At 41.2% G+C, this 23,227-nt stretch overlaps 1 protein-coding gene across 4 annotated transcripts in view; it reads right to left on the reverse strand.

The window, feature by feature from the left end:
- slc39a10 (solute carrier family 39 member 10) overlaps positions 1-23,227 on the reverse strand; it is an 86,367-nt gene that overhangs the window by 31,507 nt on the left and 31,633 nt on the right. For 3 of the 4 annotated variants that reach the window (XM_063051961.1, XM_063051962.1, XM_063051960.1), the window contains 4 exons: positions 10,413-11,343; positions 9,261-9,441; positions 2,599-2,783; positions 142-333 (listed from right to left, as the gene is read on the reverse strand). In XM_063051961.1, the coding sequence (XP_062908031.1) occupies positions 142-333; positions 2,599-2,783; positions 9,261-9,441; positions 10,413-11,327 (1,473 nt within the window). In that variant the 5' untranslated portion in view covers positions 11,328-11,343. The remainder of the gene's footprint in view (positions 1-141; positions 334-2,598; positions 2,784-9,260; positions 9,442-10,412; positions 11,344-23,227) is intronic. The other variant, XM_063051963.1, reaches the window with a different exon arrangement.

A 23,227-nucleotide genomic window follows, 5' to 3' on the forward strand; every position in this document is an offset into this window, starting at 1 on the left:
ATTTGGTTTGTAAACTAACTGCAGTTAAATATGGTCAAGGTCACAAGGTAAGAGTTGTCTTGTCATTTCAAATAAGTCTAGAAATTAATCACAGGAGAGAACATTGAATTACTGGCAACAATGTATATATTTGGAGTTTACCATTCTGGCTCTACGATGTCTGAAGAGTCCAATGCAATGTTCAATGATGAAAAGAAGGTAGATACCACCCAGAGCTGTAAGTCCTTTCCACAATCCATTATAAATTATAAGGAAATCTTCAGAACTTTCATGATTTCCATGAGTATGATTATGATCGTGGTCATGGTGACTATGATCATGTTTACCTTGTGACTGTTTTTGGAAAAAAGATAAATAATGCTAAATCAAAATCTTTTTAATTCTCACTCTCCAACATAACATCAATAATAATCAAGAAAATTTTATTTTGTTATAGTATGAAACACAAGACAACAGAATTGTTAAAAATGGTCTATAAAAGTAACAAAGGGAATATCTCCCAAGCTTCCAGTTGGTAATATTAAAATGGTTTTAAATTCAAAACAGAAAATCACATTTGGGGAGACAATTGGAAGTAAGTAAGTAACCCCATCCCAATAACGAAGCAACCCCATCTCCCTGAGAGGTCTCCCCACAGTCACTCAGACCACTTTACGGTCCTGTATCATCATGGAGTCCGGTGGAGGAGTGCCAACTTCCTGGAGTTGGGTTACAGAACTGATCTGCCCACTGACCCCATTCTGGATGCGACCCGGAGGAGTTTCAACGACCCCAGACTCATTTCAGTGGTGGGGCAATCTCCAGGGAGTTGGGGGCGTCTGCAGACATCATCGTTCACCAATTAGTGGGATAAATTAATGGTTGCCATGGTAATGTAGTGGTTAGCGTGTTGCTATTACAGCTTGGGGTGTCGGAGCTCAGGGTTCAATTCCAGCGTCATCTGTAAGGAGTCTCTGTCTGTCCTCCCCATGGAATGCATGGGTTTTCCCCAGGTTCTCCGGTTTCCTCCCACAGTCCAAAGACGTACCGGGTGGGTTCATTGGTCATTGTAAATTGTCCCATGATTAGGTTAGGATTAATCGGGGCTGTTGAGGATTGCTGAGATGGTGTGACTGAAGGGCCAGAAGCCCGCACTCCACGTTTAGTGCCAAGTAGATAGATTTAACTTTCAGCTCAAATGTGGAGAAAATGTTCGGAAACAGGAATGATCCTGGAAACTACAGTGTGGATTTAGCTGCCTGAGCAAGTGGTGGATGCCATTTCAATTTCAAAAAAAAAAAAAGGTTTGACGTTGCTTTATCTGTTACCCAGGAACTTAAGAAACTGATCAATTGTACAACTGTGAGTCTGAAATCACAAAGGCCAGTCCAGATAATATTACATAGAAAGATAGAAAACCTACAGCACAATACAGGCCCTTCGGCCCACAAAGTTGTACTGAACATGTCCTTGCCTTAGAAATTACAAGGGTTACCCATAGCCCTCTATTTTTCTAAGCTCCATGTACCTATCCAAAAATCTCTTAAAAGACCCTATCGTATCCGCCTCCACCACCGATGCCGGCAGCCCATTCTACGCACTCACCACTCTCTGCGTAAAAAACTTACCCCGACATTTCCTCTGTACCTACTCCCAAGCACCTTAAACCTGTGCCCTTTAGTGGCAGCCATTTCAGCCGTGGGAAAAAGCCTTTGACTATCCACACGATCAATGCCTCTCATCATCTTATACTCCTCTATCAGGTCAGCTCTCATCCTCTGTCGTTCCAAGTAGAAAAGGCTAAGTTCACTCAACCCATTCCCATAAGGCATGCTCCCCAATCCAGGTAACATCCTTGTAAATCTCCTCTGCACCCCTTCTATGGTTTCCACATTTTCCTGTAGTGAGGCGACCAGAACTGAGCACAGTACTCCAAGTGGCGTCTGACCAGGGTCCTATATAGCTACAACATTACCTCTCGGTTCCTAAATTCAATTCCACGATTGATGAAGGCCAATACACCGTATGCCTTCTTAACCACAGAGTCAACCTGCGCAGCTGCTTTGAGCATCCTATGGACTCGGATCCCTCTGATCCTCATTACTGGTTAATTTCTTTTTATGAAAATGGTAGTGAAAACAAATAAGGTTCAACAATAATCTAAAATCACCATTTCTAGTGTAAAACTTTATATTACATATGGGTAGTAAACACATTGCCACGATGGATCCAAACTCATGACTCAAGTGTTAATGTCTCAGGTGTCTGGGTCTCTGATACCATGTACATAAATGCTTTTTTCAAAAGCAAAGGCTAACAAATTCATCTGAGCTATGCAGAGGAAATCAGGTTAAGTTAATTCTAAAACACGTCCAAATCTCAAAACTAAAATGTTGCATCTTTCAGAAAAACCCTGAGAACTCAAAAATCACAGGTGTGCCTACACAGCTTAGAGAGATAATCTCAAAAGAAAAAAAGACCCTGTTTTATTCTTTTCTTCTTACAGGTATGGTACAAGGATAGCTAACAAAGCTGAAATTAGAGAATAAAATCTCACACATTTCCTCCTCTAAAAACAAAAAAAATTTTAACAGAACTGCCTGTTCAATCTTTACTCACATGAGGCATTAGATGCAGCAATGCATCACCACTGAGTGTCCCCACTGCCAGAGCCACCAGGAATGTTAGAAGATACTTGAAACATACTTGATTGATGATTGGTACAAGGACAACACCCAGCACCGACAACAAGCTTATAATGGTGATTGATACGAGTCCGCAGATCCAAACTGTGTAAGAAACAACTGATTCAGAAGAATATATCAGGTTACCACTAACACATCAAAATAAAATTAATTTAACAGTTGACAAAAGGTATACTCATGATATATAATGAAATTGAGTGTCAACCTCTATAGCTTTCACTCAAGTTTTGAAGCTCTTGATATGTGAATGAAATTTTTAAAACTATCAAGTGCAATAAAAGCCCTAAAATATCTTGCTCCATTCTTTAGTTCCCAAACCTTTGTTCCCTCTGGAACCTGATCATGCCACAAAACAGAGAATGTGTGGAAATATCCAACAATAACTCAAACAAAAACATTTTAATGGCATTCCTGTAGTATCCACGGTGTTCAGCAAAATAAGAATGCAACCAGGGTTACATATACAACGGGTAAATTGGAGTGACAATCAGAAAATATCAGTGATCTTGCGCATTAACTAGCCTTTTGGGTCTGTTTTGAGAGCAGATTTATAGAATGATCCCTGAATCACTAATACTACTACTACGTCGACTCAGGCCTAGGGGGCCGGCGTCGGGCACAATGACTCTCCACTTCTCCCTCTCCCTCATCAGTGTGTTCAGTTCATCTACATTAGCCGTGCCGCTGTCTTCTAGGAGCGTGTTGATCATAGTCTTGGGAGGTGCCCAGGGTTCATCCTCCTATGCTTGGGCTCCCATATGATGACTAGGCTGGCAGGTAGCTCGGGGTGGGACAGTGCCCCACTAGTTCCAGTCTTCTCGCCTCGATTTTAGTGGTGAGCATCGGTAGGTCGTTATAGAGCTCAACGTTCGTCATGTGCTAATTGCCAACTCACGTCAACTCACCCCTGAATCTGAATCAGGTTTATGTCATGAAATTTGTCTTTATGACAGCAGCACAATGCAATACATGATAATAGACAAAAATGTGAGTTACAGTAAATACCTATCTGAATAAAATAGTTAAATAAGTAGTACAAAAATAAAAATAAAAATTGTAGTGAGATACTGTTCACAGGGGCAATGTCCATTTAGAAATCGGATGGCAGAGGGGAAGAAGCTGTTCCTGAATTGTTGAGTGTGTGCCTTCAGGCTCCTGTACCCCTATCCTGATGGTGGCAATCAGAACAGGACTTGATCTGGGCGATGGAGTCCTTAATGATAGATGCTGCCTTTTTGAGGCATTGGTCCTTGAAGATGTCCTGGATACTATGAAGGCTAGTGCCCATGATGGAGCTGATTACGTTTCCAAGTCTCTGCAGCTTATTTCAATCCTGTGCAGTAACAACACCCCCCCCCCATTACCAGATTGTGAGGCAGCCATTTAGAATGCTTTTCACAGTATATCTGCAAAAATTTGCAAGCGTCTTTGGTGACACACCAAACCTCCTCACATGGTTATTTGCAGGAATAGGACCCGCTCTCGGGGTTTTATGAATGGCTGTTGTTTGGCACACCAAGGACTTAGCCTAAGAGCTTTGCTCGCCTTCAGAGGACCAAGTTTTTGTGGCTCTGGAGATGGTGGGGGGGGTGGGAAAACCGGTAGTTGGTGTCCGGACAGATTGATGTGTCGTTGGAGACAGAAGATCACAGGCTTCGTGTCCAGAGACCCAAGATCTTTGGGCATAGGGCTCGGAAAAAGTGACGCAACGGACTTTGAACATCACAAACCAGCGAGTTGTTTGTTATGTCTCCCTCTCGCTGTGAAATAGAGACACCTCTTTTTCTCTTTTTAGGGGGAGAGAGGGAGCCTGTGGTATGTCGAATACCGGGTGAACAAGTAGTCTTTACGTTAACTGCAAGTCTGTGCCTTCGCTGTTGCTTTGCTCATGCTTGAATGCTCGGTGATGGGTACCAATGGTTTTTTTTGCCGGTGGGGGGGGAAGGGGGATTTGTTGCTTGCTGCCGCTTATGCGTGGGAGGGAGGGGAACTGGGGGGTGACTTTGGGGTTCAACATTTAACTGTCATTCATTCTTTGGGGGCACTCCTCTATTTTCGTGGATGGTTGCGAAGAAACCACTTCAGGATGTATATCATATACATTTCTCTGACATTAAATTTACCTTTGAAACTCCAAATGAAACATAGCCACTGCCCGTGCCTTCTTTGTAGCTGTACTAATATGTTGGGCACAGGATAGATCCTCAGAGAAACCCAGGAAACTGAACTGCTCGTTCTTTCCACTTCTGATCCCTCTATGAGGACTAGTGTGTGTTCCCTTGTCTTACCCTTTCTGAAGTTCACAATCAGTTCTTAACTGACTTATTTACTGACTTTACACACTCAGTTCTATCGCCATAATAGGGGTATGGCGGATGCGATCTCATTGGCTCTTCATGCAGCCGTGGATCACCTGAACAATACAAATACCTATAACAGGATGCTGTTTATTGACTACAGTTCAATGTTTAACACAATCTGTTGTTGTGAACTTTCCATGATTCAGGACATTTACAAAGACAGGTGTAAAAAAATGGCCCAAAGGATCATTGGGGACCCGAGTCACTCCAACCACAATCTATTCCAGCTGCTACCATCTGGGAAACAGTACCACAGCATGAAAGCCAGGACCAACAGGCCCCAGGACAGCTTCTTCCACCAAGCCATCAGATTGACTTAATGTATTTCTATGTTGCATTGACTGTTCTATTTAGTATAAATTACTATGATTGCACATTGCACATTTAGGCGGAGACGTAATGTAAAGATTTTTACTCCTCATGTATGTGAAGGATGTAAGAAATAAAGTCAATTCAATTCAATTCAATCATTTCTACAGTTCTGATTGAAAAGCTCCAAAACCTGGGCCTCTGCACCTCCCTCTGCAACAGGATCTTCAACTTCCTGACAGGAAGACACAATCTGTACAGATTGGAAATAACATCTCCACCTCGCTGACAATCAACACTGGCACACCTCAGGGATGTGTGCTTAGCCCACTGCTCCACTTTCTCTACACTTATGGCTGTGGCGAGCACCTCAAATGCCATCCATAAATTTGCTAACAACACAACTATTGTTCGCAGAATTTCAGACGGTGACTAGAGAGAGCGTAGAGGAGCGAGATGTATCAGCCAGTTGAGTAATGGTGTTGCAGCAACAACTTTGCAGTGGATTCAGATCCTTGCTGAGACAGGAGTCTAGCTATAACCAACCTCTCAAAGCAATTCATCATCGTAGATATGGACAATAGTCATTAAAGCAGCTCAAGCCGTTCTTCTTAGGCGGGGGTATGATTGTTGCCCTTTTGAAGCGGTTGGTAACTTTCGATTGTCACAATGAGAGATTGAAAATGTCTTTAAACACACCTGCCAGTTGGTTGGCACAGTTTTCAAAGTCCCACCATGTACTCCGTCAGGACCTAGTTACCTTGTGAGGATTCACCCTCTTGAAGGACAGTCAGACATCGGCCGCAGTGACAGAGATCACAGGGTCACCAGGTGCTGCAAGGATCCTCATAGCTCTAGTTTATTCTCCCTTTCAAAGTGTGCATAAAAGGTGTTGAGCTCACCTGGTAGTGAAGCATCACTGCTATTCATGATGTTATGTTTCACTTTTTAGGAAGTAATGGCCTGGAAACTCTGCCAGAGTTGACATGCATCCAATTCTGACTCCAACCTCATTCAGAATTGTTCCTTTGCTCTTGAATTAGCCTTCCATACCTGGTTTTCTTGTTTAGTCCTGGGCCTCCAGATTTGAATGCCATAGATGTAGCCCTCAGCAGACTACAAACCTCCTGGTTCATCCATGGTTTTTGATTTGGGTATGTACAGTATGTTCTTGTAGGCACACACTCATCCACAAAGGTTTTAATAAAGACAGGAACAGTTGTGGCATACTCATTCAGGCTCGAAGATGAATCCCTGAATACAATCCAATCCACTGATTCAAAGCAGCCTTCTAAGTGCTCCTCCACCTCCTTTGTCCATACCTTCTTGGTCCCCACTACTGGTGCTGCAGTCTTCAGTCTCCGCCTACACTCAGGGAGTAGAAGTACACCCTGGTGATGAGAATTTCCAAAGTGTGGACGTTGGATGGCACGATAAGTGCTCTTGATGGTAGTGTAACAGTGGTCCAGTGTGTTTTTTTCCCCTGGTACTACAATTGATTTGTTGGTATTATTTAGAGACATTTTCAGGTTGGCCTAGTTAAAATCCCCCAACATGACAGAGAAGGCACCAGAATGTGCTGTTTCATGCTTGTTTATTACTTCGCCTAGTTCGTCTAGAACCCATTTGACACTGCCCTGAGGTGGAATGTTCACCGTTACAGAGATGATCGCTGAAATCTCCTGCGACAGATAAAATGGATGACATCTGATCGTGAGATGTTCCAGGTTGGATGAGCAGGACTGTGGCAGCACTGCAACGTTTGTACACCACAAGGAGTTGATTATAAAGCACACTCTAGATTGATGTTCCAAATACTTCACCGTCCAGTGCATTCTAAAACACATTTTCTTAATACACTTTCACATGGTTATTAGTGAAATATCTGGCATATAGCAATTTTAACTTCTTTTAATTTCGTATCAGTAAAATAAGATATATCTTCTGACAGGTCATTTTGAATATAATTAATACTTCAAACATCAAGAATATTCAATTTCTTTGACCTTGTGCTAAAAACAATTTGATCTCTTGCTATGGCATTATTTCAGGACAGCATTCATCTTTTGACCGTCATTTGCTGATGCATCTCTTGAATTCAAATTAGTGATTTTTATATGTACAACAATCTTCTTTTTCAAACAATGACACACATCAAATTTGATAAGTTAATATGCACTGCATAAACTGACGATGTAAAATGATGAGTAAAGTGAGAGCAGCAGTGAGCAACGAGACTAAAATGCCTTACAATGCAATAAAATAAGGAAAATACCGACCTAAGTTCAAACAAGATTTAAATACCATCTTTAAGCAACCACTCAGTAAGTTCTTCAGGATAGTACCAGAGGTCCATATAACTATAGTTGCCTATACACCCCTTCCATTTTCTTAATTGAATATTAATTAATTCTTAACTTCTTACATTTATTGCTATCAAATTATTTCACATTGCCAACCTTTTGTGACATGAATAACATCTAAGCTTATAAAGACACTTTGACAGAGTAAAATGTCAAGGCTCTTCACAAGGACGAAATCTGGCCAAAAATCTGTTCCAACCTAAAGAAGGAAACATTAGAACAGGTGATTCATAAATCAGTCGAATAGGCAAGTTTAGACTCTTAGAAAGAGTTAAAGAAAATGTGAAGGGAGAAATATCCACAGAATCACTTGAAGGCACAATAGGAATGGAGCTCTAGAAGTGGTTACAATCAATGTAGTACCAGCTTTGCAAAGACCACAGAATCACTTACATCAGGAACATAAACACAGTGGATTCCGGTTAATTGGACCATTGCTTAATCAGGGCAGTGGCCTTATTTAGGACAATTCTAAGAAAACAAAAACTAACTGAGAAAATAGCCAGCATTCCCCTAGTTTATGTGGGACAATGTGCCTCTTAATTGGGGAAAGAAATGCTGAACAGTTTCTAACTGGCGTCACACACTAGTATGGCCACTAGACACTACACCGTGCTTAGAGCAAACCATTTTTAGTGTCGGTTGCACGTGTTCATGTTCAAAATACAGTGATTTTTGTCATTGATAGTTGATGAGAAATAAACAGTAAGATGATTAATAGCTTTGCTCACTGTGGTTTCAATCATTCAGACGTGGATACGCCAGAAACAGCCAGTAGTGAAAATGAAATGACTTCAATGCTTCAACAAGTTAGGAACTATGACAATTTTGAAAGTATCAACAATCATCTTGAGTGTTACAATGAATGTGAAGATTTGAAGGATGCAATCATCCATAGTATTGTATGAAGGCAGTTCAATATCTGCATTAGGTGCCTGTGCTGATTTTGTTCACTTAGTCAATCAAAAGAACACGCAGTGTACACCAGATAAGTTCTTCCATTGGTGACTATAAGGAACTAATAAACAATTTCATAGTACAGTAGTAGTACTGGTAATGTTCTAATTTATTCTATGTTTCAAAAAAATACATAATTTGTTACTCAGTTAAATGGTTGTTTGTCTTTTCTATACCTATATAACTGTTTCCATGAAACTTTGGCTAATTGGGGCAGCCATTTAATTGAGCCAAACTGTACTGGCCCGATTAGTCATAATTAACTGACGCCCACATATTACCCATATTTTTATCACCTTGACAGGTTGAAATTTTAAATTTTAGTTCTCTTACTTTCAGATCTCTTGCAGTATCTAGAGTTAAAATGAACATTTATTTTGTATTCTATACTGCTTAGGAAACTTGGCATGATGGGGGCAGAATCATGAAAGATACTAAATTTCTTTCTGACCACTTGAATCAGCTTTTGATAGTATTTAGTCGGTTTCTCAAAATACGAAAATGATTGAATGCACATATTAAAAATGCTTGGAAGCTTGAGAGTTTGCAAGTATAAGATAAAGAGTGAAAACATTTTTATGGCTCACCTGCCAGTAGGGAATCTTGGTCATCCGCTAGTTCCATCCTCAACTCCTCAGGATGATGGATGCAAACCCTGCTATCTATTTGGTACAGCAAAGCAGGGCATAGGTATATAAAGTCTTCTGTAGAAATCCCAGAATTTGTGCTAAGACCATAGCTTCGCAGCAGTTGGGAGACATTCAAGCACTAAAAGAATAAATGTATGAAGATTACCCATTACATATATGAAGATAACACAACAACAAGATGTTTCTTTCATCAGATAGACTTTCTCTATGAAATAATTGATTTAATGGCCCAAGTCATTTTTATTAAAACACTAGATTCTGTATTCTGTTATTACTTTTCCCTTTGTACCTCAATGTACTTATGTTTTGAAATGGTCTGTATGTATGGCATGCAAACCAAAGTTTTCCCACCGTATCTCAGTGCAGGTGACAATAATAAACCAATTACTCACTGGGGATCTGCATGCATGGAATGTAGACATCTCCCCTGCCCCCCCAATATTTTGTTCTAATGAACTTTCCACCTGCTCTGCCCAAAGCCAAAATAAGCCGGAATCTGCTGGAACTTTTTATCTGATATGGTTGCACTTACATTTTAATTTGCAACTTAATGAGAAGCTGTGGACGCCAAATCAGTCCCACCGGCTAACACTTTAATGTTCTGTTGCTCTTTCTTTAGACATCTAATCTGGTACATGTCCAGTCAACAGCACTCAATATTTTACTTTTAAAACTAGATGAAGACTAATTAAATTCTGGCTGACATCGGTTTCCAGTGTTACTTGGATCTATCTGAAAATTGAGCAAAGGCCTTATTTGCAAACATTATCACGAATAACCACCCAAATGCACATTGTCTTGGTCAAATTACAAAAAAAGCACTTAAAGTATTGAGAGTTCTACATTTCCTCTATTTTACTAGCTTATTTAGTATTTTTCAGATGGTTCAATTTAAGGCAAAACTGAATTTTACATCATGTATGATGAAAGTCAGTAAGATCACTATCAACCAATTAACCTTAAGCAACTAGCCATAAAGAGTCTACAAAAGACAGGTGAATCATTCTAAATTCATCTAGGCATTATTCATGGAAGAAAGGTTTTTAAAAAAAAGTTACACTCTATATAATTTGATTCAACCAATCTTACCTCTTCATGTGCAAAATTAAGTTGGTCATGATGTTCATGCTTCAAATTTGAGGAACTCAAATCTTTTCTTCTTCTGTTTTGAGATGTCACTTCTTCATTAGGAACATGAAAATGTTCATCGGTATTCTCTTCATTCTTGGACATAATACTCAAGGATTCACTAGGAGGTGCAGTCCATGCTATATCTGATTGCTTCCCTACACTTTTATGTTTTTTGCGTTTCTTTGATCTTTTTTTAGCTTGGTGTTGTGGTGTGTTAGGGTCTGATGGGTCAGTGAACTGTTCTCCTTCCTTGTGGATCTGTGAGCCTCCAAAATGGCCAGAGCCTCGATGATGATTATGGTGATGATGGTGGGGCTGATGGTGAGGAATGGGAGAGGGAGTGGTGCTATGTATATTATTACTGTTAGAGTTTTTGCAATGCTTACTGTTCACTTTGGTGACTGGTACAGATTGTTCATGTGCTGTGTGATTGAAGTCTGAGTGAGAGTGCTCATGTTTATGTTCTAGCATCTCTACAAGGTCTAAGTGTGACGCATGATCATGGTCATTATGCTCATGGTCAAGTTCAACAACTTTAACTTCCCCAAGACCCAAATTTGCTAAGAGTTTCTCAAAACCATCAAAAGTCAATTTACCATTCTCACCATAACGACTGAATAGTTTGTGAATGTAATATATTTGTCTATTTACTGCACTATGCACAGGCCTCTTGCTGGGATTATTTTGAAGATATGGCTCCTCAGATATCTGATAGTCACTGTGGTTATGTAAATGGTTCCCCTCAGGAACATGGTTGGTGTTATGATCATGATTACGCTCATGGTCATGGTCATCATGGCAATGGTTGCAATGGTGAAAGAGAAAAGTGAGTAGGCAAATTAAGCAAAATTTTGTATGTAGATGTACCTTCATGGTGGCAATGCTGTATCTGAAATAAAAGAAAGCAATTTCAGAAAAATACCGCAAAACAAAACTGTGCCATGTACAAATATAATTATTTCACAAAAGATGCAATAATTCTTACAAAATATTGTTTCATAAGACTTCTGCCGAACAAAATACTTTATTATAAACAAATACAAACATACTTTATTTAACAATGGTACTGTGGTATAGTTTCAATTTTTGAGTCAGAAAAAGATAAATTTCGGAATGATAAATATTTATGCAGACACACTGAACTAGTTCTCCCAGAGAGCCTCAACTATGAAGGTCTAATAGATCTATTGTTCACTGTGTCAACAAGTCATTGGAACAGACTTCCAGTGCTGTAACTCAATATTTCCATACTGCAGCTCAGGGCCACTTCGGTTGTATTTAAAAATATCCCAAATCATACTTACATTTTAATGGTTGCTCAGTAGAAAGCAGATTACTTCAGGGCCTGAGCCAAGAGGCTGGTCCTGGACTTATTTCATAATTTACTGGCATAATTTACATATTACTATTTAACTATTTATGGTTCTATTACTATTTATTATTTATGGTGCAACTGTAACGAAAACCAATTTCCCCCGGGATCAATAAAGTATGACTATGACTATACAGTGTGGAAGTCAGACGCTGGCACAACTAGCCTCTGACTTTGCTTCTAGATTCAGCACAGAGGCCGCGGCCAAGCAAAAATTATATTGAGCTGACGAAATTGTTGTTCAGCTTTTTCCCAGCCATGGCTGGCAGACTACATAGCCACTTCTTTCATCTGAACAGCTGCTGACAGCGACTATAAATCTTAAGTATCATTAACTGGTTTCTATTCCTTTATTTTACTATAAAATAAAAACAAAAATATGGAATTGTTAAAAAAAAGAAGAAAATTATTTGATTCTATTTGAACCATTTTAAATGCCACTGATTGTTTAACACTCTTCAGCTCCTTTAATTGTCAGCCCAAGGGAATCTGCAAAGTAGAAGTCTGTAAGTAGGCTGCCCTTCTGTGTGAGAAAAGCTCATAATCACTGTTTTACATCACTTGGAGCTGTAGGTTTGCAAAATACAAGTTTAGCCTCAGGAAAAATATGAAGACAGGAGGGAATTCAAGTCGACTCAAGTTTTTTGTCATATGCCCATCTACATGTAAGCACAGCTGCAATAAAACTCTTACAAACACATAGCATCAAACAAGCAGTATTCTTAAGAAAAACATATAATATACAGAATCTTTACAAACAAGAACACAATTAGAACAAAAAAGTAAATTTTAGTGTGAAGTGATAATATTCATGCTACACTGTAGTGATTAGTTTTTCCAGTTGATTCAAGAACTGAATGGTCCTTGGACCTGGTAGAAGGCAAGGCAGCGACTATACTTCATTAGGAGTTTGAAGAGATTTGGTATGTCAACAAATAATGGATGTACCGTGGAGAGCCGTCTGACAGGCTGCATCACTGTATGGTATAGGGGGGGGTGCAGCTACTGCACAGGACCAAAAGAAGCTGCAGAAGCTGCAATTTACTCGGCTCCATCTTGAGTACTAGCCAACAAGTACCCAGGACTTCTTCAAGGAGCAGTGTCTCAGAAAGGCAGCGCCCATTATTAAGGACCTCCAGCACCCAGGGCATGTCCTTTCCTCACTGTTACCATCAGGTAGGAGGTACAGAAGCCTGAAGGCACACACTCGGTGATTCAGGAACAGCTTATTCCCCTCTGCCATCGGATTCCTAAATGGACATTGACCCCTTGAACACTACCTCACTTTAACATATATTATTTGTTTTTTGCACGATTTTTAATCTATTCAATATACATATACTGTAAATGATTTATTTATTAATTTTTCTTTTCCCTATTACGTATCGCATTGAACTGCTGCTGCTAAGTTAACAAGTTTCACGACACATGCCGGTGATAATAAACCTGGTTCTGACTCGAATTTCAGATTTCTGTAGTTCCTGCCAAGGGTAAGATGACAGCATAAACAGAGGATGAGGATCTTTAATGATACGTTTTGCCTTCTTGTAGCTACACCTCCTATAGATATTACCAATGGTGAAGAAGGATGTACCCATGATGTACTGGGCAGAGTGCACTACTCTCTGCAGCTTCTTACGTTCCTGTGCTTTCAAACTGTACCGTACCCAGATTCAGTCAGAATACTTTAAAGTGTTCAGTTGCAAGCTGAATCTCTTCAATCTCTGAAGAAAGTAATGACACTGGCATACTTTCCTTATGATTGCATCTATATGCTGGGCCTAAGAATTTACAGCTGCTGACTTCATCCACTGCCAATCCCCAAAGTAGACTGGCAAATTTTCACTCCTTCCCTTTCCCGGAGTCCACAAATAACACTTAGTTTTGTTGACATTGATTGAAAGCTTGTCGCTACGGTACCACTCAACCAGGTGCCCCATCTTGATCTGGGTAAATTGATTCATCTCTAACTGTGATTCATCCACTGTACTGCTGTCAGTGAATCTGAAATGACATTGGTGTTGTGCTTATTTGTATAGAGTGTAGAGCAGGGTGCTAAGCATGCAGCTTTGAGTTACACCTTGCATTAATGATCAGTGGGAGAAGACAGTGTTACCAATCCTCACTGCCAATGATGTTGAGTATCCACTACTGTATTTAATTCAGAATACACACAACCTGGCCAAATGTTACAGTCAAGAGAATCCACACTGATATCTGACTCAGCAATGAATAGTTTCCACAATATATTGGTCTGTACCTAGCAACTTCTGATCAAATAAAAACAGAAATGTAAATATGCAGATAGTGAGACAGCATTTTTAGAAAGAAAAACAATTTCAAGCCATCAAAACCCGATGAGTATTGTCAGATTTTCACCATATTGCTTCATAAAATACACATTTTATTTATCAACAAGTAAAATACTTTTATTGATATAGTGTCTTTAACACAGAAATATATTTTGAGAAACTTCACAGGAACCATTAGAAAAAAACCAATGCTGGCAAGCCACTAAAGCAGAGGTTCCCAACCTTTCTTATGCCATGGATTCCTACCCTGCACTAAAGAGTTCTATTACTAAAACTTTAGATATAGGTAGTATGTATCAGGAAACATCTCATTTTTAGAAATGTTAGAGCAGTTTCGGAGTGGAATATTAGATCTTATGGTCTTTACCAGGTGGAGGAATTGTGAATTTATGAAATCCAGGAACTAACAAGATGTGGGTTTGTAGAGTAGGATTAACTCACTTATGTGGCTTAAGAAAATTCGACACGCATACATAGAACATAGAATAGTACAGCACAGTACAGGCCCTTCGGCCCACAATGTTGTGCCGACCCTCAAACCCTGCCTCCCATATAAGCCCCCACCTTAGATTCCTCCATATACCTGTCTAGTAGTCTCTTAAACTTCACTAGTGTATCTGCCTCCACCACTGAGTCAGGCAGTGCATTCCACCCACCAACCACTCTCTGAGTAAAAAACCTTCCTCTAATATCCCCCTTGAACTTCCCACCCCTTACCTTAAAGCCATGTCCTCTTGTATTGAGCAGTGGTGCCCTGGGGAAGAGGCGCTGGCTATCCACTCTATCTATTCCTCTTATTATCTTGTACACCTCTATCATGTCTCCTCTCATCCTCCTTCTCTCCAAAGAGTAAAGCCCTAGCTCCCTTAATCTTTGATCATAATGCATACTTTCTAAACCAGGCAGCATCCTGGTAAATCTCCTCTGTACCCTTTCCAATGCTTCCACATCCTTCCTATAGTGAGGTAACCAGAACTGGACACAGTACTCCAAGTGTGGCCTAACCAGAGTTTTATAGAGCTGCATCATTACATCGTGACTCTTAAACTCTATCCCTCGACTTATGAAAGCTAACATCCCATAAGCTTTCTTAACTACCCTATCCACCTGTGAGGCAACTTTCAGGGATCTGTGGACATGTACCCCCAGATCCCTCTGCTCCTCCACACTACCAAGTATCCTGCCATTTACTTTGTACTCTGCCTTGGAGTTTGTCCTTCCAAAGTGTACCACCTCACACTTCTCCGGGTTGAACTCTATCTGCCACTTCTAAGCCCACTTCTGCATCCTATCAATGTCTCTCTGCAATCTTTGACAATCCTCTACACTATCTACAACACCACCAACCTTTGAGTCGTCTGCAAACTTGCCAACCCACCCTTCTACCCCCACATCCAGGTCGTTAATAAAAATCACGAAAAGTAGAGGTCCCAGAACAGATCATTGTGGGACACCACTAGTCACAATCCTCCAATCTGAATGTACTCCCTCCACCACCACCCCCTGCCTTCTGCAGGCAAGCCAATTCTGAATCCACCTGGCCAAACTTCCCTGGATCCCATGCCTTCTAACTTTCTGAATAAGCCTGATCAGAATGATCAGAAACATGGAGTGGCAAAGCCATGGGGAGAGTGAAAATAATTTAAAATCAAGGCAATAGAGGCAAAGAGTGAACAGAATATAGTCGAGATGGGGGTAGGAGTAGAAATCATCTGGATGACTTCAAATTTAATGAAATTAGAGGGAAGTAAGTAAACCAAGGAGCACATTGGAAAACTCAGGACATAACAAAGATATGGGTGAAATTTGAGTACTAGTTAATTTGAAAGCAGAATTGAATAATATGTCTGAAATGGAAGTAGGAATCCCTCCTCAGCTCATGCTACTGTAACCCTCTCACCGCGGCTCATAACAAATTCAGCTTGTTAGCCAATTTTGGCTAACAGCTACATGACTCAGCATTGCATAGGTAACGGTGAAAAGGTCACCTTCAATAAGCAACACAGGGTTCAATCAAACAGTAAAGTTAGAATGTTCCAATGAGGGAATGGAAATTGTGGTGAATGCTGTGTAAATGTGCCCATGTAAAGTTATTGTTCGCCAGGAAATAACAGACCTTACACCAGCATAAAATTGAAGTGGAATTACATTTAAAAATATTTCAACTTTAGAAAAAGGGCCCATTACAGTTAAAGCCATCTAAATGTGCACATAAACACTGGAGCTCGCTTCTGAAGTGGTTAGGATATTTCGCTTTGATTACTCATGCCGAACCCATGTACTGCATGAAGGACACCAGCCGAAGTTTCAACTTCCCTTGAAGACTATTTCGAAATAACTGGCTGACTCAGGAATATTGGCTCTTCCTCCTCTGAGCCATGCATCTACACAAAGCACTTCTTATTAATAGAGTCTACTCTTCGAACATCTTCCCTCGTGCTCTTCTCCACAGCTCCTAACAAAAGACCCCAAACCAGACCACTCTCCTTCAGAAATCTGATCCCACCCAGCTCTCTCTAGTTGTCCCATTGGGGAGAAAGTTACAACATGTACCAAGACAAACCTGACTGGCTGACACAACATTCCTAAGTGTTGGAAATGGCTCCTTATCTTCTACTGAAACCGAAACACTGATCTATGAAGCTTATTATAAGACACACTGCACGCTGCATATGCAGAAAACTGCTAAAATAAAACACCTATCAGTATAGCAGTAGAAGTACAGTTTTAACCAAGGACTACACTACGATATCTACATGACAATCCGGTTCAGTTCCAGACAACTGCCAGGCAGAGGAATGGCATGAGTGATCAAGCGACGGAATTTATGAAGGAGACTGAAGATTAGGGCATTGGTCTTCCCAAAATTACAAAGGAGAATATTGCTGCTCTCCAAAAATGATTAATGGAGCAGAGAGGAGGAATCAGAAACAGTGGCTAACATAAAGCTTCATGTTGTCAACCTACATGTGGAAACTGGCTTCTCGTTTAAGGCCAATGGCCTTGAAACCATTATGTCAGTGTTAACTAAGAAAAGGGCAACCATTTTTTGAAACACTCCAAGACACTGGCAGGGATGTGAAAAATGCAGCCACTGATTATCATTCCATGGTTACATCTGGATGGATAAAAATGGAACATAACCAGTGCAGTGACACCCAGCTGTGCAAACAATATTGAGACAGGAAGATTTTTTTCTCATTTATTCATGCTTGAAGATCAATGCATTCTTGTGCTGTAGGGGAGGGATATTTCCAGCTCAGGATAATGCATGACTTGGAAGGGGAATCTGAACTGGTTGGCTCCATGCCCTTCTGTCCCTGTCTTTATTTGTAATAGTAGTTTGGCAGCTCCCGCTGGAGTGCATGAGGTATGTACGCTGGCAGTGTATACACACCATAGCCCCTTTACACCTGTAGCCTAGGTAATTATTGTTTATGGTGGTGGACAGGGATTCCAATCAAGTGAGTTAACTTTGTTCAACAGTGGCAAACAACTCAAGTTGGAAATGCAGTTATCAAAGCAAATAGAGAGTACCCCAGCAAAAATTTTCAAGTTCAAGTTCAGTTTATTGTCAATCAACGTGCACATGTACACTGCCAAACAAAACATTCCACCAGAACCGAGGAAATCTGCAGATGCTGGAAATACAAGCAACACACATAAAAATGCTGGTGAATGCAGCAGGCCAGGCAGCATCTATAGGAAGATGCTATAGGTTGACGTTTCGGGCCGAGACCCTTCATCCAGACCAAAGTGCAAAGCACCATACATATAACTCACACTCATAACATACAATAATATTACAACAAATAACGTATATATATGATACAAGTTTAAAAAATAAACAGTATAATGTTACTGGTGCTTTATGAGACGCAATTGGTGGTGGCAGGGAGTTCAGCAGTTTTACGGCCTGGGGGAAGAAGCTGTTTTCCATCCTAACAGTTCTTGTCCGAATGCTAGGTACGTCCTGACTCATGATGGGGGGGGGGGGGGTGTCAAAGATTGTTGGCCAGATAGGAAGGATCACTGATAATGCTAAGGGCCATGTATACACAGCATTCCTGAAAAATGTCTCTATAATAGGTGGAAGAGAGACCTTGATGATTCTCTCAATCCTTTGGAGTGACGTTTAACTAAATGCCTTGCAATTCCCATACCAGATAGTGAAGCAGCTGTAAAAATTGGTTTAAAAGAGGAGGTGGGGGAAGCCTCACTCCCTTCAATGTTCTCAGGAAGTAGAGTCGTTGCTGTGCTTTCTTAACCAGAGGCGGTGGTGTTAAAGAACCAGGTGAGATCATCCATAATGTGCACTCCCGGAAGCTGATGTTCCTAACTCTCTCTATGAAGGAGCAATGTATATGTAGTGAGGAGTGGTCAGCGTGCCATCTTCCTAAAGTCCACAATCACCTCTTTGATCTTGTCCTTGTTGAGACTCCAGGTGTGGTCACATCATATTATACTTCATACTTTATTGTCGCCAAACAATTGATACTAGAACGTATAATCATCATAGCGATATTTGATTCTGAGCTTCCCGCTCCCTAGATTACAAATCGATAGTAAATATTAAAATTTTAAATTATAAATCATAAATAGAAAAATGGAAAGTAAGGTAGTACAAAAAAAACGAGATGCAGGTCCGGATATTTGGAGGGTACGGCCCAGATCCGTGTTATGTTGTTGATGAGGCCAACCACTGTTGTTACATCAGTGAACTTGGTTCGATTTGAACTGGATCTAGTAGTGCAGTCGCGCCTCAGTAGTGTGAACAACAGTGGGCTAAGCACTCAGGCCTGTGGAACGCCAGTGCTCAGTGTGATGGAACTAGAGATGTTTCTACCAACACAGACTGACTGTGGCTTTTCTGTTGAGAAATCTAAGATTCAGTTACAGAGAGGTGTTCAGACCCAACGAGGAAAGTTTATTTACCACCTTCAGAGGGATGAACATATTAAACACTGAGCTGAAGTTAAATAGCATCCTGGCAAATGAGGGACCAATTTTATTTATTGAGATACAGCGTGGAATAGGCCTTTTAGCCCCTTTGAGCCATGCCTCACAGCAACCCCCTAATCACTGGACAATTTAGAATGACCATTTAACCTACGTCTTTGGACTATGGGAGGAAACCTGAACACCCGAAAGAAACACACACAGGCACAGAACAAACTCCGTACGGACAGCGACGGGAAATAGACCCAGGTTGCTGGTAATGTAAAGCATTGTGCTAACCACTGCGCTACTGTGCCGCTGCATTTTCCAGGTTGGATAGGATGGACTGGAGTACAGAGGCTATGGCATCATCAGTGGACTGATCTGAGGGATAGGTGAACTGGAAAGAATACAATATAGCAGGAAGATGGGATTTAATGCAACCCATAACCAGTCATGTAAAACACTTCATTATTGTTGAAGCTAGTCTCCCTGGACAGTAGTCGTTGAGGCAGGATACTGTCGCCCTCATGGGCACCAGGATGATGGTGGTTGCCTTGAACCCTGAGGAGACAGTGAACTGTTCCAGAAAGGATGTTGAAGATTTCTGTTAGAACCTAAGTTAACTGGGCTGCACAGTCCCTCAGTACCCATCCATGTCCGTTTTCAGGCTTCACAGCTTTATGTGCATTGACCCTGGCTAGGCTCTTCCTCATATTAGCTGCAGCCACACAAAGTACCTGCTTCTTAGGGTGAAGGGGTGATGATATTTAGCCTATCAGGAAGAGAAGCGTCACTGTTGACATGCAGGATGGACATGTAGTCTGTTACTGTCTGAATGCCCGGCCACATGTGCCCCATGCCTCTGGTGTCACAGAAATGGCTGCATGTTCTTGTAAATAATATCATTTTGCTTTCCTGATGACGTGGGAAAGCACAGCTCTTGCTGACCTGAAAGCTGTCTTATCCCTAGATCTGAAAGCATGCATCCTAATCTCTCTGCCATTTATTTGTACCTTGCAGATGGTTAAAAGGCTTTTCACCAGGTGAAAAAACCTGTTAAGCAACAAATTCTGGGGCCGTCTTTTAATTTAGACTTGTGTCTTTAAGCGGCAGCAAAATACAAGCTATTATCTTTGTTGTGAATACAGGAGAATGGGACAAAGGTGGGAAAAAGAAATGCTGAAGACACTAAGTCCTCAGTGCCTTTCTAGTGACGTAAGTATATATAGTGTGACGAGAATACACATAAAATTAAGATGTTTGCTGGCCTGGGTTAGCATCAGTGACATCAGCAAGTGGTCTGCCACCTGCCCTCAGGGGAAGGAGAGGTAAGGAACAATGGAGCAGCGTCTGGAGATGTGTAATGAAGGGATGTGGGAGGAAGAGCTGTCTGGAGCGGCTCCCCCTTTGAACCCTGAACTGTTTGAAGTGATGGACAGGTGATACCCCAGCAGGGGGATAAAAAGGGACCGGTTTGCTAAGGCAGGACACACGCCACCCGAGGTAACGAGACCCTGGAAGCGGTACGCTTCTCACGAGTCGGTGGGAAGTACCAGACAACGGCCAGGGTGGAAAGGTACGATCAGCGGGAACCCGGTGTGTGTCCGCCCTTGCCTGGGTGCCGGGTTCACTGCAGAGGATCGACCGCATCTGGAGGAGGGGTCACAGTCGGTGACCTCAGGTGACATCACCAAGGACCTGCCCAAAATCGCCGGTCTGTGAGTGAAGCCGTGTCTGAATGATCAGTTGTTCCTGTTCTCTCTCTCTCTCCCCCCACGTTGTCCATCGCCATGGCAACGATTACTGCGAACTGAACTACTAAACTGGACTGAACTTTGAGTCACTTTGAAATTTGGTCATTTACCCCTAGACAACGATAGAGCTTGATTGATGCTGTTATCTTAATTCTGTGCACATGTGTGTTTATCATCGCTGAACTGTTGCATTTATTATCCTTTCGATTACTGTGTTGCTTGTTTCTTTAATAAAACTTGCTTAGTTCTAGTACTCCAGACTCCAACTGAGTGATCCATTTCTGCTGGTTTGGCAACCCAGTTACGGGGTACGTAACAATAGTATATTGAATCAGTACGAACGATTGTTACCTTCTGGTTATGATCAACAATATAGTGTAATTTGGAACTCTGCCAGGCTATGATTAGACAAAATTTAGCTCATATTCACCCTTCATTGTGTAACCCAGATACTCTGGTTCACACATGTAGCCTGACCTAAGGACCCATTTCAGAAAGACATCCCATCTAACTTCAGGAAATAAAATCATGTGCCCTGAAAGATTAGAGTCAGAATCCTACAGTGTGGAAATGGGTGCTCTAACCTAGCTGCTCTATGCCAATCAAGTTTCCTGTGCAAGCTAATCCCATTTTCATACTGGCTAGATCTTTTCTATACTGGCATCCTTTTGCCTCCAATTTGATTTGAGTCTTGTACTGTTAGTGTCCATCAGCCCAGACTTAACACTATTTTGACAAAAAGTCTTCAACCTGAAATATTAACAATGCTTATTTTCCCATGGATGCTGCCTAAACTGTGGAGTATTTCCAGCATCTTCAGTTTTGATTTCACACTTTCATCTGCAGTTTTTGTTTGACATTTCATTAACACTGCTGAAGCCTAATGCAGAGAAATCAACTCCAGTTATGTCAACAGTTTCCAATGGAGAGAAACATGTTACAGATAATGATTTAAATGTATATCAAGTCAAAATGTGTCAAATGTTTGGTTTTAAATTTCAACTAGTATTTTTAATATATAATAATTTTTGAACATTTGAGGAAGTCAGAGGCATTCACATTCAAGCTAGCAAATGTTTTACCGCTTTGAGAGCTGTTTCAGCCTGTAAGTTGCAACTTCTCTGAATTTTTTTCTAGAAAGAATAGTCTTGTGCTATTCATGGAAAGACCATTCAGGCTTCACTGAGGAATTTTGAGCCGGAGGCCTGCTGAAGCTAAGAGCACATTTACTGGGTAGAAAGTGGCACCTCAGAAGTATCTGAAGAAATTCTAGACCGATTAATTTTCTGTGAAAACTGCTCCAGAGCAGATTTAAGAAAATGGTCGAATCTGAAGAGTATAAGAACAAATGTACCAGCAAAAAAGTTAATGTCCTTTAACAATACTTCAGGGAAAAAATATTCATGGCAAATAAATAGAAACATAGAAACATAAAAATAGGTGCAGGAGTAGGCCATTCGGCCCTTCGAGCCTGCACCGCCATTTATTATGATCATGGCTGATCATCCAACTCAGAACCCCGCCCCAGCCTTCCCTCCATACCCCCTGACCCCTGTAGCCACAAAGGCCATATCTAACTCCCTCTTAAACATAGCCAATGAACTGGCCTCAACAGTTTCCTGTGGCAGAGAATTCCACAGATTCACCACTCTCTGTGTGAAGAAGTTTTTCCTAATCTCGGTCCTAAAAGGCTTCCCCTCTATCCTCAAACTGTGACCCCTCGTTCTGGACTTCCCCAACATCGGGAACAATCTTCCTGCATCTAGCCTGTCCAATCCCTTTAGGATCTTATACGTTTCAATCAGATCCCCCCTCAATCTTCTAAATTCTAACGAGTACAAGCCCAGTTCATCCAGTCTTTCTTCATATGAAAGTCCTGCCATCCCAGGAATCAATCTGGTGAACCTTCTTTGTACTCCCTCTATGGCAAAGATGTCTTTCCTCAGATTAGGGGACCAAAACTGCACACAATACTCCAGGTGTGGTCTCACCAAGGCCTTGTACAACTGCAGTAGTACCTCCCTGCTCCTGTACTCGAATCTTCTCGCTATAAATGCCAGCATACCATTCGCCTTTTTCACCGCCTGCTGTACTTACATGCCCACTTTCAATGACTGGTGTATAATGACACCCAGGTCTCGTTGCACCTCCCCTTTTCCTAATCGGCCACCATTCAGATAATAATCTGTTTTCCTATTTTTGCCACCAAAGTGGATAACTTCACATTTATCCACATTAAATTGCATCTGCCATGAGTTTACCCACTCACCCAACCTATCCAAGTCACCCTGCATCCTCTTAGCATCCTCCTCACTGCTAACACTGCCACCCAGCTTCGTGTCATCCGCAAACTTGGAGATGCTGCATTTAATTCCCTCATCCAAGTCATTAATA

The sequence above is a fragment of the Mobula hypostoma genome, chromosome 6 (genome assembly GCF_963921235.1).
Source record: "Mobula hypostoma chromosome 6, sMobHyp1.1, whole genome shotgun sequence".
Taxonomy (NCBI): domain Eukaryota; kingdom Metazoa; phylum Chordata; class Chondrichthyes; order Myliobatiformes; family Myliobatidae; genus Mobula; species Mobula hypostoma.